The sequence below is a fragment of the Salmo salar genome, chromosome ssa21 (assembly GCF_905237065.1).
Source record: "Salmo salar chromosome ssa21, Ssal_v3.1, whole genome shotgun sequence".
NCBI classification, from domain to species: domain Eukaryota; kingdom Metazoa; phylum Chordata; class Actinopteri; order Salmoniformes; family Salmonidae; genus Salmo; species Salmo salar.
The window spans coordinates 179979-195516 of record NC_059462.1 but is presented as its reverse complement, the minus strand read 5'-3'; the positions used below and the strand labels follow the sequence as shown (position 1 = coordinate 195516).

Below are 15538 nucleotides of genomic sequence, written 5' to 3'. Positions count from 1 at the left end.
TAAATAATAGTCCTGTACAAGGTATTTCCATAGCTGGTAAAGAAATTATTATAAGCCAGCTGGCTGACGATACAACACTTTATCTGAAAGATGCTAACCAAATTCCCATATCGATCAATGTGATACAATCCTTTTCCAAAGCGTCTGGTCTATATCTTAACATTAATAAATGTGAACTCATGGCTGTCAAAGATTGTGTGACACCTTCATATTATGGTATTCCAGTAAAAGAAGAACTTAAATATTTAGGCATAACCATTACAAAGCATCAGAAGTCTAGAGGCTTACTAAATTTTAACCCTCATTAAAAAAACAGTCCCTACAGAGGGACTTATCTTTAAAAGGAAGAGTCCTAATAACCAAGGCTGAAGGTATCTCTAGACTAACATATGGTGCTCTATCTTTATATTTTGACAGTAAAATAAGCAAGGAGATAAACCAGATGCTTTTCAACTTTCTGTGGAGAAACCGTACCCATTACATTAGAAAAACTGTTGTAATGTGGTCTGAATTTTCTGGACTTTACTACCTTAAATAATACTTTTAAGATCAATTGGATAAAGCAATTCCTAAGAAGACCCACTTCTATGTGGAATTTTATTCCTCATCATGTCTTCTCTACTTTTGGTGGCCTTAACTTCATGTTGGTTTGCAATTATAATATTGACAAACAGTCAACTGACTGACCAAGACAAGTATGACCACCATTTCTTTACATTTGGGAACCATCTGAGGAAAAAAATTAGAATTAAAATTAGCACAAATCTTAACTACAGCCCTATTCATTTGAGCCGGAATACACTGAAGAGGCTCAAATGAGGAGCTGTCGCCGGCGCTGATCCAGATCCTGGGGAGCCACGGTCAGACTCCGACTGGTGCTGCAAATGCGGGTGCTTTCTAGCCATGCTGACAGAAAGAAGAATGTCTGTGCTGCAATTAATTAGATCGTGGACAGTTGTTACTGGAGAGGGTCACTGCAGACCCCATGGATTGTGTGTGTGACAGACAATCGAAGTTTCAAAGCACATATGGATAGAGGGATGCTGTAGACGTTCTTCAGAACCTCAACGATCACCTGGCGGCGGCAGCTTAGACCCACTGGACCAAGAGGGCAAATGACATACAAGTAAGTGGTTTTGCTGTTGGAAGCTAGCTGTTGGTAGCTAGTTGGTAGCTGTTGTTGATCCAGGAGTTGAAGTAAACATTTTATTGGTTTCTGATGCAGCTGGACTCATTCCGTCACATGACTCATTTAGTCAGTACACTAAAAAATATTATAGAAAACTCCATTATATGCATATGTACAAGAGTTAGCAATAGCTATACCACAATGCAGTTGGAGTATTATTCTATATTATACTACAACATCAGTCTAACTGAATATGGATGTTGTGATGGCTGAATGTTCCAGTCAGGGTCCTGAATGTTCTTCAGCTGGTTAACCTCATCTTGTGTTGGGTAATGGCAGCTGGTTTAGCAGTCTTTGGCGCTGTGGTGATGTTGGGTGCTAATAGACCACCATCTTGTCCTTTCTGCCTGAAGTGGTGGGTTTTGGGCTCGTACACTTTCTTCACCACCCACTGCCTTGACCTCTTGTGGAAGATTTGTTTGTACTGCAAGTCTCCTGGAAAGACATGAAGACAGACCATAAGGATGTGTAAACATACAAGAAGCCATGTTAATCTGTAAATGAAAAAGGGTAGCATAGACTGGTATGTGTTTTGTTGTGTATGAGCACCTACAGTTCTGATGTTAAGTAGACAAGCACTGCCAACAATAGAAATAATAGGCTAGAAGAGTACACTAACAGCCCCTCTCCCCTATGCCAAAAAATTGACTGCAAGGGTGTGAAATGTTTGAGGAGCGCTTGTGTATTGGTGATTTTGTTTTCTCAAGCGGGGATTGTACTTTCATAAATACCTTTGGCTGTCCTGGCTTGTTTGCATCACACATTCTCATTATGTCACGTTGGTACGAAGGGATCGATCTGATCAGGCTCTGATCAGGCCCTACACCCAAACAAGGGCACTGCGTTCATCCACCACTGGCCTGCTGGCCCCCCTACCTCTGAGGAAGCACAGTTCCCGCTCAGCCCAGTCAAAACTGTTCGCTGCTCTGGCACCCCAATGGTGGAACAAGCTCCCTCACGACGCCAGGACAGCGGAGTCAATCACCACCTTCCGGAGACACCTGAAACCCCACCTCTTTAAGGAATACCTAGGATAGGATAAAGTAATCCTTCTAACCCCCCCCCTTAAAAGATTTAGATGCACTATTGTAAAGTGGTTGTTCCACTGGATATCATAAGGTGAATGCACCATTTTGTAAGTCGCTCTGGATAAGAGCGTCTGCTAAATGACTTAAATGTAATGTAAATGGATCGGGAGACAGGCGCAGGAATGTGTAATATTTTTTTTTTTTTTTTACCCAATTACAGCGTGCCATGTAAAGGCATGGGGACAAAAACCAAAGAGACACGTATACAAAACACAGGGTTGAGACCCAAACAAAAGAGCGAGGGGTACCTCTAATAAATACACCGGCTCCGAGGATGATCACAGGAATGCAGTGCGTGTTGATCAGGACCTGATGCAGCTGCCGAAGTTGCATCTTTGTTGGAAGGGCCAGTTCCTGCTGCCGAAGGTGCGTCGTTGTCGGAAGGGCCAGTTGCTGCTGCCGAAGTTGCGTCAGCGTCTGACGGACCAGTTGCAGTGCATCACTGCAGTCGCCAGAACAGTGTAATGAAAACCTGAAGCAAGGTACTAGCCCTATGTACTGTATTACATACAGTAGATATAAGTAGTAAGTAGCCTTGCACAAGCCTTGGCTACCTCCTTTTTCTGTTCTGTGAGGCAGCTTGATGTATAAATTCACCACCTGGACAGAACACTAGTCTATCACAGGGTCTATTACATAGATATAGTAAGAAATTATTATCCTACAAAGAATTGATGCTAGTGCCACTACTACCGCAGAACATATCTGGTATCTGTATTTCTTGCCTCACAAGATAGTTAATTTAGTTGATGGCAGGTGTTCAAATATCTTGTATGATATAAAACATGAAAAATGGTCCACTGTAGGCTATGCTTCTCATACATTCCTGTTGAAGCAAAAGCTGGTGAACTTAGAGGTGTCCCTCCTACTCTACTCCACCTAGCTGATTCCATTCTCTGTGAAACCCCAAACAACACATACAGCAATCAGTGGAGTGCGATGATGATGAAAGAAATAAAGAAAGAACGAAAGAGATGTCTCTGAGGCCACACCCTCGTGTGCCATTGGCCAGTTTGGTGTCCCCTCCCTGGAGGTCAAAAACAGGGATAGAGAATAAAGAAAGGCGTAATAACAAGTGACTAAACTAGTGACTGATAGACTTGTAAGAGTACCTAGGCGCTAGTCAAACTTTTGAATATCTGTCGCGTGAGCGGACCAGCTTTCAGCTTCCAGGGGTATGTAGCCTGTCTCTCTGCCCAATCATATACGCATAGTCAGTGCTTTTGATTCAGTAACATAAGCCTGGAGGTATGTAAAGACAAATGTACGTTTTGTTATACGTTATTCGTATATCCGAGAGGATTTGAATGCATGTTGTTCGTTGTAACATAGGCTATTGTGTTGAGATAATGTGCTATGAGAAAAGTATGTTGTATTGAAAGAGTAAGAATTGAAAGTATTGAATGAATATGTTCACACAATGATCTGCATGTGTGAATGTATTTGTCAGAGCATTTAAATGGGTTATGAGAGTCTTATACACGGACTATAAATAATAATATGTACATATTTTTACATTGACATGAAATTTGAAAATATAGTCTAATTTCTTAAAATGATCTATAGATAATGCCTATTGCAAAGCTTTTTTAAAATCTCTATATTCATAATGTGAGCTGTTAATCAATCTCAAATCGTAGCAGCAGTCTGTTCTTACCTCATGTGAAATGTAGAATTGGAGGCAACAGGGATATGACAGAGTTAGAGCATGCTTTGCTATTGACACTTGCCCATGTCAATAAGCCAGTAGAATGTTCGTGAACATGAAACACTACCGACCTGTCTGTGCCAATCTATGCCAATCCCAGTCATAATCACATCATCAGGGCATCCTTATGGTTATAATGTTTGTGTTTTCAGAAGCGTGAAAGCATTCTCACCCACCTGGAGATCTGATCTGAGTGTATTATCAGTCGTCAAGCTTAGATGCTGGTTTTCCTATCCTTGTTGTTTAAAACTGGGAATGGTACATTTACTGACCTGGTCCCTGATCTGTCTGTGATGCTGTCTTGCCAGGCATGACAATGACCGTATGAGTTGGCAACACAGCACAGGCAGGATACTTTTTCTTTCTAAAGTTATGAAGCACAGCTGGAGTCCTTTGCTAGGAATCAAACTGGTTATGCATTAGAAATGAGTACCACAACATAATCTACTCTGGATCTCAGTGCCACCTCTAGATTGACATTAGCTGTATGAGATACAATAACCAATCCATCAATCACTATTCAATAATTACTGGATAAAAAAATTAACAGTAGTTTTTATTTATTTATATTTCTGCTCTATAGGCAGATACAGAGCCGTATATATAGAATTATATGGCTCTGGGCAGATACTGTACTTCCCAGGCCAGATACAGGCTTGCTAATGAAATGCTTGCTAATGTTTTGTCAAGGTTGTGCTCGCACCGAATAATGTGGGTGTTAGTGGGAGAGAGTATAATCCTAATCATGAACGGCCCGAGGAATGTTGCTTATGTGCAGCTCTGTGTTCTACTTTCAAAGGTGTGTATAGGAAAGGTGTGTCGTTCAGGGTGTGTCTGTGTCTCACTCTTTAGGGGCAGAGCAAGACGGACAGGTTTGCGGGTTTAACTGGTGAGTCAGGGATTAGAGAGCACTGGCAGTTGGCACTGTTGGTACAACAACATAGTGTGGACAAGGGTTGTTATCTGAAGAGCAAATTCTGCCTATGTCGACATACTACAGTACAGACAGATAGTTTGGCCTGTCGTGTGTGTGTTGTGTAGTTGGGCTACGTCATGTTACAGCAAAATAAAAAATGTCCATTGTCTCTGGGTCATTCTGGAATTGGTAGCATTTGCATCCATTTGCAACAGATTTATGAAACTCCTCAGTTAGCAAAAATGTGAAGAAATGACCCTGATCTTGGTTTCCGTTTCGGGTGGCATGCATTGGAACATGTGGCTTGCTCATGGCTTTCTGTTGCAAAATAACTATGAATTAACAGACTTATTTTAAAATAATTATCAACATATAACACTATATTAAGTTATTACAAGGAACAACTAGCAGGCCTATTTCGCTCCAGCAGCTAGCATAATCTGTCCATTCACAATTCACCTGTGGGAACATGGCAGCTCTCAACACTCGACAACAGAAAGGGTTGGCTACTACTATTTGAAAGATTGCTATTTCTCTTTCCAAAGTCAAGACAGAACTTACTTTATTGATTAGACAGAGAGCACAATTTGCCATCCATCAAGTTAGACTCATCCGTTAATTTCATGATAATCGTCCTAGTCGTTTCCTGGCCAACAAGCTACACAGTAATGATCAATTAGTTGATAAAGCAACTATTGAATCTGAAACAGGAGAATTACTATCAGTTTTTTTATTCTCTGAACAGCATATTGTTAGAAATAACTGAATTCCATCTGGTTATTGGGACAGACATGAAGGCCATTTTGGCATTCAGTTATAATCACATCATCAGGGCATCGTTATGGTTAGAATGTTTGTGTTTTCAGAAGCGTGAAAGCATTCTCACCCACCTGGAGATCTGATCTGAGTGTATTATCAGTCGTCAAGCTTAGATGCTGGTTTTCCTATCCTTGTTGTTTAAAACTGGGAATGCTAAATTTACTGACCTGGTCCCTGATCTGTCTGTGATGCTGTCTTGCCAGGCATGACAATGATCGTATGAGTTGGCAACACAGCACAGGCAGGATACTTTTTCTTTCGAAAGTTATGAAGCACAGCTGGAGTCCTTTGCTTGGAATCAAACTGGTTATGCATTAGAAATGAGTACCACAACTTAATCTACTCTGGATCTCAGTGCCACCTCTAGATTGACATTAGCTGTATGAGATACAATAACCAATCCATCAATCACTATTCAATAATTAGTGGTTAAAAAAGATTAACAGTAGTTTTTATTTATTCATATTTCTGCTCTATAGGCAGATACAGAGCCGTATATATAGAAGTATATGGCTCTGGGCAGATACTATACTTCCCAGCTCTGATACAGGCTTGCTAATGAAATGCTTGCTAATGTTTTGTCAAGGTTGTGCTCGCACCGAATAATGTGGGTGTTAGTGGGAGAGAGTATAATCCTAATCATGAACGGCCCGAGGAATGTTGCTTATGTGCAGCTCTGTGTTCTACTTTCAAAGGTGTGTATAGGAAAGGTGTGTCGTTCAGGGTGTGTCTGTGTCTCACTCTTTAGGGGCAGAGCAAGACAAACAGGTTTGCGGGTTTAACTGGTGAGTCAGGGATTAGAGAGCACTGGCAGTTGGCACTGTTGGTACAACAACATAGTGTGGACAAGGGTTTCTATCTGAAGAACAAATTCTGCCTATGTCGACATACTACAGTGCAGACAGATAGTTTGGCCTGTCGTGTGTGTGTTGTGTAGTTGGGCTGCCTGATGTTACAGCAAAATGAAAAATGTTCATTGTCTCTGGGTCATTCTTCAACTGGAGTGGCATTTGCATCCCATTTGCAACCCATTTATGAAAATCCTCAATGATCTGAAATGTGAAAAAATGACCCTGATCTTGGTAGCTGATTTGCTTGATCCCTTTCTACTGCAGCTTTCTTCCCCCCTCATTGGAGAACCTTGGACCCACATTTTTTATTTAAACATTGCTTCCAGGTCCCTAAGATCTGGAAGGTGGCGCATGTCCTCTCCCTTTACAAAGGCGGGGCTCCTTCTGACCTAGATAACTACTGCCCAATTTCTAAACTATCTTGTCTTGCAAAAATATTAGAATCACTGGCAAACTTTTTAAACATCAAATGGTATTCTTAATGCGTACCAGTTTGGTTTTAGACCTGGACATAGAACCATTTCAGCAGCTATGCTTGTCTTAAATTTTATATAAAATTCCTTAGATCATAGGTATCACTGTGCTGCCATATTTTTACACCTATCCAAGGCCTTTGATACTGTTGACCATCACCTAGTCATTCAAAGATTGTCTGAAATGGGCCTTGACCAGGTGTCTTGCAAGTGGTTTGGGAACTATTTGTCAGATAGGACACAGTGTGTGCTTTCTGATGGTGTCAAGTCAAATTACCTTGATATTACTAAAGGTGTCCCATGGGGGTCGATTTTGGGACCTGTCCTCTTTACTATTTATATAAATAATATTGGTCTATCTGTGTCACGGTAGTCGAAGGGATTAGACCAAGGCGCAGTGGGTTGCGTGCTCATCATTATTTTATTTATATGTGAACACGAAAAAAAACAAGAAACGACAGTACGACAGTTTCGCAGGCTATCCAAAACAGCAATGCAAAAAACAATCTCCCACAAAGGGACAGGTGGGAAAACAGGCTCCCTAAGTATGACTCTCAATCAGAAACAACGATGTACAGCTGTTCCTGATTGAGAGCCACACCAGGCCAACAAAGAAATACACAACATAGAAACCCTAGAATACAAAACAAGAACATAAACCAAAAACCCCGGAACACATAAATCCAACACCCCTCTACATACACACACACCCCGAACCATATAAAACAAATACCCCTCTACCTAAATACATAGCCCAATCCACATGAAACAAACACCCCCTGACACGTCCAGACCAAACTATAATAACAAATAACCCCTATTACTGGTCAGGACGTGACAATCTGCAAAAATGTGTTACATTAATCTATATGCAGATGACGCTGTTTTGTACACTATTGCCCCTAAGGCTGACCAGGCTATGTTGATTTAAAATTGGTACTTAATGTGAGAAAAACTAAATGTATGCTGCTTTTTAATTCTCGTAGAAATATTTCAGATGGCTTACACATTTATGCATTGGATGGCTCTTTCATCGAGCAGCTTCCCACCTATAAATATCTGGGATTTGGGATTTAAAGTAATTTGACATTTATAAAACATACGGATGAGCTATTTAAGAAGCTGAGATTTAAAGTAGGCTTATTTTATAGAAATAGATAATGCCTCTCCCTGAACAGCAGGGGGCAGATTGTACAGGCAACTTTCCCGCCAGTTCTTGACTACGGGGACACCATTTATTGGAATGAAACAGCCACTACTCTTAAACCTTTGGATGCCATGTACTATAACATCCTTGGCTATATCACAGGTGATAGTTTTAATACGCGTCACTGTATCCTGTATCCAAAGGTTGTCTGGTCCTCACATCTCCACCGCACTAGGTAAATCCGCTTTTAGTTTTAACATTCCACGTTTTTGGAATCACTTACAAAATGAATTACATTTGAATTCCCTGTTGCCATTAGGGCAGTTTTAAAACCCTGATGATAAATGAGTTCACCGAGGTGTGCAATTGTTTTGATTGATGACTTTAATAGTTTGTTTATGATGCCTGTGATGTTTGTGATGTTCTAATGTAATGTACTTGTTATTGTATCTTGTTATTCTATCTTGTATCTTGCAGTTTATTTTTTATTTTATGTCCTCAGGGTACCATTGAAAATGAGACCCTGGTCTGAATTGGTTTCCCCTGAATAAATAAAAGTTAATAAATAAATAAACTACTGAACCATCCAATGATGGCTCCTGAAAGAACTGATCTCTATAATATATAAAGAACTTTTGGAATGTTAGCCATTTAAAAAGGTATGGTCCACAGATCTAATTGAATCTAAACAATCCTTTAACTGGAACAGAATATGGAAAAATATGACCTTGGCATCCCGTAATCCGAATCACCAATTTATATATTTTAAGTTTGTTCACAGACTATTTAACACCAAGAAAATGTTTTACAATGAAATTGGCCCCAACTCCCAACTGTTCAGTGTCCCCTCAATCAGGTAGGCACGTTCCGTCATATGATGTGGGAGAGCCCTGCAGTTGAATGCTTCTGGGGCATAGTTATAACATTTATTTTGAAGTGCATGAATTTAAATATTCAATGCTTTGCATCTATTATGTTACTTAACGATGATAGCCCCTTGAATCTCTCAATCTATCAACATGGGAAACATGGTTTCCGGGTGGGAAGGGAGGATGCGGGCGGATGGATGGGGAATGAGGGCTGGGGGTTTTGGTTAATCTTTGATCGTTTCTGTACCTGTAACACCACGCCCCCCCACAAAAAGAGACCAAAAAAAGTACATAATTGGTTACCAAAAAAAAGCTCAAATTTGTCATTGGTGTTACCGTCATTGGTGTTACTACTACTGCTTGTGGGACAATGTTATCAAGATGGTAAACATTATTTAAAGCAAGTCAGCTGTCATAATAGTTGATTTAGAATGGGAAATACATTTAAAAAATATAACCCTAAAGACTTGGTTGGTTTTGTGTAGGAGTTGGATATATTTCTCTATAACAACACATTTGTTACTTAAGATGACAGGTGACAGTGACATGTCCTGGTCATCTCATTGTTATAGTTTCTCTGAATGTATATATTACCCCAGTAGAGTGGCTTACCTTGTTCTTGAACACAGCTCCTTATTGCCATACAGTAACAATATTGTGACCAATAGCACCACACTGTGGATGAATAATGGTTACTGAATTTAGAATATTTCCCTTTTTTCCAGATTCAACAAACGTGACAATATCAACATGTCTTATTCCTACTCTAAGAGGTCTTATTCTACCAGTGCCGGTAAGTAACTATGTAAAGTGCCTAGTGAAAGTCTACACACCCCTTGCACAGTTTTCACATTTTGCTGCCTTCAATTTTAATATGAAAAGGATTAAATAAATAAAAAATCCCACTACTGATGTACACGACCAACTACAATTTTTTTTTTTTAAGTTAACGTTTTTTTTAATGTTCTAAATAAAAAAAATAAAAACAATGTATGTATTGATTATGTAGGTCTTCACATTTTCAGCAATGGAAAAAATCAAGAGACCACTGTAAAATGATCCGTTTCTCTGGTTTTACTATTTATAGGTATGTGTTTGGGTCAAATTAAAATGTTTGTTTTATTCTATAAACTACTGACAACATTTCTCCAAAATTCCAAATAAAAATATTGTCATTTAGAGCATTTATTAGCAGAAAATGACAACTGGTCAAAATAACAAAAAAGACGCAGTGTTGTCAGACCTCGAATAATGCAAAGAAAATAAGTTCATATTCATTTTTAAACAACACAATATTAATGTTTTAACTGAGGAAGAGTTCAGAAATCAATATTTTGTGGAATAACCCTGATTTTCAATCAAAGATTTTATGAGTCTTGGCATGCTCTCCACCAGTCTCTCACATTGATGTTGGGTGACTTTATGCCACTCCTGGCGCAGAAATTCAAGCAGCTCAGCTTTGATGGCTTGTGACCATCCATCTTCCTCTTGATCACATTCCAGAGGTTTTCAAAAATAAAGAAAAACCCTTGAATGAGTAGGTGTGTCCAAAGTTTTGACTACTGCTAGTTTTCCGTTTTCCCCTACCCACTCTGAACATTCCCGAGACAGTCCTAGCAAAATTCTTGGTTGTGAAATTGCTTATTACTCATTGCCAAGAAGCAATTTTTTAAAACAATCACAATAAGGTACTTAATTGTTACCCAGAAATGATTTGAAATTGAGATAAAAACATCTGCATTGGACCTATAAGCATCATAGTGATATCCCTGAGCAGTTTCCATTCTCCCCACAGCTCAGTTAGGGAGGATGGCCAGATCTTTGCAGTGTCTGGGTATATGATACACCATCCACAGATGAATTACCATACTTGACAATACTCAAAGGGATATTCGGTGAATTGGAATTATTTCGTAACCTCCCCTGATCTATGCCTGTCTAAAAAATGCATCCCAGACATGCTTCTAAAGATCATTGGTGGCTCTGAGGTTAAATCATTGTTTAAAATTCACTATCCAACTGAGGGACTGAGACAGGGGAAGTCAGTCTTAAATAATGAGAACCATTTATTTTGCAAACAGATGGACCTCATTCAACAAATTGTGGGATTTTTCATGAACATATTTAGGTGTGCCACAAGGGGTTTGGAGACTTTTGCAATCAAGACTTCTTTGTTTTTATTTTTGTATTAACTGCAGAACATTTCTACAACTGTGGAGTAGGCTGTGGAAAAAAATCCCAAAGTAGTAACTTTCTAGATTGAAATTTAAAGAAGCAAAATGTGAAAACTGTGCAAGGGGCTGTAGACTTTTGCTAGGCACTGTATACAGAATAACACAGCATATGAGCATTATCCGTGCCACACAGCTGGAATTTCACATTCCTAACACACATTCTTAGCAGCAATGTGGTAGACATATGATTTTTACTTATACACCCAGTGTTCACTCCTCCAATTGTCCATTCATTCAGCCTTGTTTTGTGTCCCAATCCACCCCTAAGCTTTGTTAATGGAGCTATAGCAGAAGGCCCGTTGTGTGAGGACTGAACAGCAGTGACACTAGTTAAATATTAGGGGCTGCTCAGGGTACCTAACTCCTCGGTGGATTTTGACAGTGGGTGCGGTTTCACAGTGTCATAACCTCACAAAGGGGTCAGCATTGTAACCGGTGTTGAGTAACCAGAATGACTTAATCAGGTGAAAGACAAAGACAGTCCCTGAGTTAGATGTATTAATAGGACAACAGTAATAGTTATGCACTTTCAATTGTGATAATTATGTCATTATTATGCAGTACTGCTTTTGTTCAGTCTATTGCAATATTTTCTATAAGATCAATGTATAGGTCAGTTTGTCAATGTTTTGTGTCTGGGTGTGGTGTTATGGTGGTTGTAGCTAAGGGCAGCAGTCCCAGCCAGGCGATTGAGGACCCCAAGAAGAAGACTTCTCTGCTAAAGGACAGAAGTTGGATTAGGAGCAACGCAGATCAGGACGAAGCAGTCGAGTGAGACACTGGCATCACACGAACAAACATACAAACCACACACACACCTCCACCCATCATTACTGTAGGGTGTGGTAGACGTTTAGGATGTGACTAAACATGGCTGCTGTGTCATTACTGTTCAATAAAAAAATATTAGTAGTGGTTGCTCAAATAACAAGAAACTGCCTCTCAACATGTCCTCTTCTTTTCTCTCATTTAGCCAGGATCCAAACTTTGGCAGAGTGGTTCTGAACAAATACCGGTCCAATGAGGCTCTTGACAGGTAAAGACTCTAATTTCCTGATACTGTATCTCCTGTAGTCCCTTCCCTCATATATCACCCCATCTTGGCTTCAACTTGTATATAGATCCCAAAAAACCTGAAATACTAATAATACACATTTTCATGGATCTTTCACTGAAAAAACAGCGGCCTCTGATCATTACTAAAAGATTGTGGTCTACTTACTACATTATCAGTGTTATTATCCAAGGTTCAATATAATCATCTCTTAGACCTATGGTTTTAACAAACGTATTCATCCACAGTGCTGAGACTGCAGACTTAAAATCCCCTCAAACGACAACCTCCGTAGAGGCCCTAAAAAAGAGGTATCAATATCACCGTACAACACACACTGTCATCCTCCTCAGGAACCAATATGTGTCCTATACCTAGTGCATATCATAAATATTCACTCCCCTTGGATTTCTTCATATTTTATTTTGTTACAAGTGAGATTAAAATGGATTTAATTGTATGTTTTTGTCAACGATCTACACAAAATACTCTGTAATGTCAAAGTGGAACAAAATTGCTAAAAAAATGTATAATGAAAAATAAAACACTTATATATATTGATTAGTAAGTATTCACCCCCGAGTCAATACATGTTAACCCCAGCAGCGATTACGGCTGTGAGTCTTTTTGGGTAAGCTTGCATTGTGCAATATTTGGCCATTATTCTTTTTAAACTTATTTATGCTCTGTCAAGTTGGTTGTTGATCATTGTTAAACAGCCATTTTCAAGTCTTGCCATAGATTTTTACACAGATTTAAGTCAAATTCGTGAGGCCACTCTGGAACATTCACTGTCTTCTTGGTAAGGATCTGCAAAATAAACTCAGCAAAAAAAGAAACGTCCTCTCACTGTCAACTGCGTTTATTTTCAGCAAACTTAACATGTGTAAATATTTGAATGAACAAAACAAGATTCAACAACTGAGACATAAACTGAACAAGTTCCACAGACATGTGGGGGGGGTCAAAATCAAAAGTAACAGTCAGTATCTGGTGTGGACACCAGCTGCATTAAGTCCTGCAGTGCGTCTCCTCCTCATGGACTGCACCAAATTTGCCAGTTCTTGCTGTGAGATGTTACCCCACTCTTCCACCAAGGCCCCTGCAAGTTCCCGGACATTTCTGGAGGGAATGGCTCTAGCCCTCACCCTCCGATCCAACAGGTCCCAGACGTGCTCAGGTGATTGAGATCCGGGCTCTTCGCTGGTCATGGCAAAACACTGACATTCCTGTCTTGCAGGAAATCACACACAGAAAGAGCAGTATGGCTGGTGGCATTGTCATGCTGGAGGGCCATGCCAGGATGAGCCTGCAGGAAGGGTACCACATGAGGGAGGAGGATGTCTTCCCTGTAACGCACAGCATTGAGATTGCCTGCAATGACAACAAGCTCAGTCCGATGATGCTGTGACACACCGCCCCAGACCATGACGGACCCTCCACCTCCAAATCGATCCCGCTCCAGAGTACAGGCCTCGGTGTAATGCTCATTCCTTCGACGATAAACGCGAATCCAACCATCACCCCTGGTGAGACAAAACCGCAACTCGTCAGTGAAGAGCACTTTTTGCCAGTCCTGTCTGGGTTTGTGCCCATAGGCGACGTTGTTGCCGGTGATGTCTGGTGAGGACCTGCCTTACAACAGGCCTACAAGCCCTCAGTCCAGACTCTCTCAGCCTATTGCGGACAGTCTGAGCACTGATGGAGGGATTGTGCGTTCCTGGTGTAACTCGGGCAGTTGTTTTTGCCATCCTGTACCTGTCCCACAGGTGTGATGTTTGGATGTACCGATCCTGTGCAGGTGTTGTTACATGTGGTCTGCCATTGCGAGGACGATCAGCTGTCTGTCCTGTCTCCCTGTAGCGCTGTCTTAGGCATCTCACACTACGGACATTGCAATTTATTGCCCTGGCCACATCTGCAGTCCTCATGCCTCCTTGCAGCATGCCTAAGGCACGTTCACACAGATGAGCAGGGACCCTGGGAATCTTTCTATTGGTGTTTTTCAGAGTCAGTAGAAAGGCCTCTTTAGTGTCCTACGTTTTCATAACTGTGACCTTAATTGTCTACCGTCTGTATGCTGTTAGTGTCTTAACGACCGTTCCACAGGTGCATGTTCATTAATTGTTTATGGTTCATTGAACAAGCAAGGGAAACAGTGTTTAAACCCTTTACAATGAAGATCTGTGAAGTTATTTTGATTTTTACAAATTATCTTTCAAAGACAGGGTCCTGAAAAAGGGGTGTTTCTTTTTTTGCTGAGTTTAGATTTGGCCTTGTGTTTTAGATTATTGTCCTGCTAAAAGGTGAATTTGTCTCCCAGTGTGGAAAGCAGACTGAACTAGGTTTCCTCTAGGAGTTTGCCAGGATTTAGCTCCATTCTGTTTATTTTTTATCTTGGAAAAACTCCCCAGTTCTTGCCAAGAAAAGCATTCCCATAACATGGTCTTGTACATGCAGTTGAAGTCAGAAGTTTACATACACCTTAGATAAATACATTTAAACTCAGTTTTTCACAATTCCTAACATTTCATTCTAGTAAAAGTTCCCTGTCTTAGGTCAGTTAGGATCACCACTTTATTTTAAGAATGTGAAATGTCAGAATAATAGTAGAGAGAATGATTTAATTCAGCTTTTATTTATTTCGTCACATTCCCAGTGGGTCAGAAGTTTACATACACTCAATTACTATTTGGTAGCATTGCCTTTAAGTAGTTTAACTTGGGTCAAACACTTCAGGTTGCCTTCCACAAGCTTCCCACAATAAGTTGGGTGAATTTTGGCCCATTCCTCCTAACAGAGCTGGTGTAACTGAGTCAGGTTTGTAGGCCTCCTTGCTTGCACACTCTTTTTCAGTTCTGCCCACACATTTTTTATAGGGTTGAGGTCAGTGCTTTGTGATTGCAACTCCAATACCTTGACTTTGTTCTCCTTAAGCCATTTTGTCACAACTTTGGAAGTATGCTTGGAGTCATTGTCCATTTGGAAGACCCATTTGCAACCAATCTTTAAGTTCCTGACTGATGTCTAGAGATGTTGCTTCAATATATCCACATCATTTTCCTACCTCATGATGCCATCTATTTTGTGAAGTGCACCAGTCCCTCCTGCAGCAAAGCACAACATGATACTGCCACCCCCGTGCTTCACGGTGGGGATGGTATCCTTCGGCTTGCAAGCGTCCCCCTTT

At 40.4% G+C, this 15538-nt stretch overlaps 1 protein-coding gene across 5 annotated transcripts in view; it reads left to right on the top strand.

The window, feature by feature from the left end:
- Positions 1-3167: 3167 nt before the first annotated feature.
- Positions 3168-15538, top strand: part of scel (sciellin) — a 32620-nt gene continuing 20249 nt past the window's right edge. For 4 of the 5 annotated variants that reach the window (XM_014163772.2, XM_014163771.2, XM_014163770.2 and 1 more), the window contains exons 1-5: positions 3168-3452; positions 9786-9853; positions 11957-12065; positions 12268-12330; positions 12597-12659. In XM_014163772.2, coding sequence (XP_014019247.1) covers positions 9811-9853; positions 11957-12065; positions 12268-12330; positions 12597-12659 — 278 coding nt within the window. In that variant the 5' untranslated portion in view covers positions 3168-3452; positions 9786-9810. The remainder of the gene's footprint in view (positions 3453-9785; positions 9854-11956; positions 12066-12267; positions 12331-12596; positions 12660-15538) is intronic. The other variant, XM_045704359.1, reaches the window with a different exon arrangement.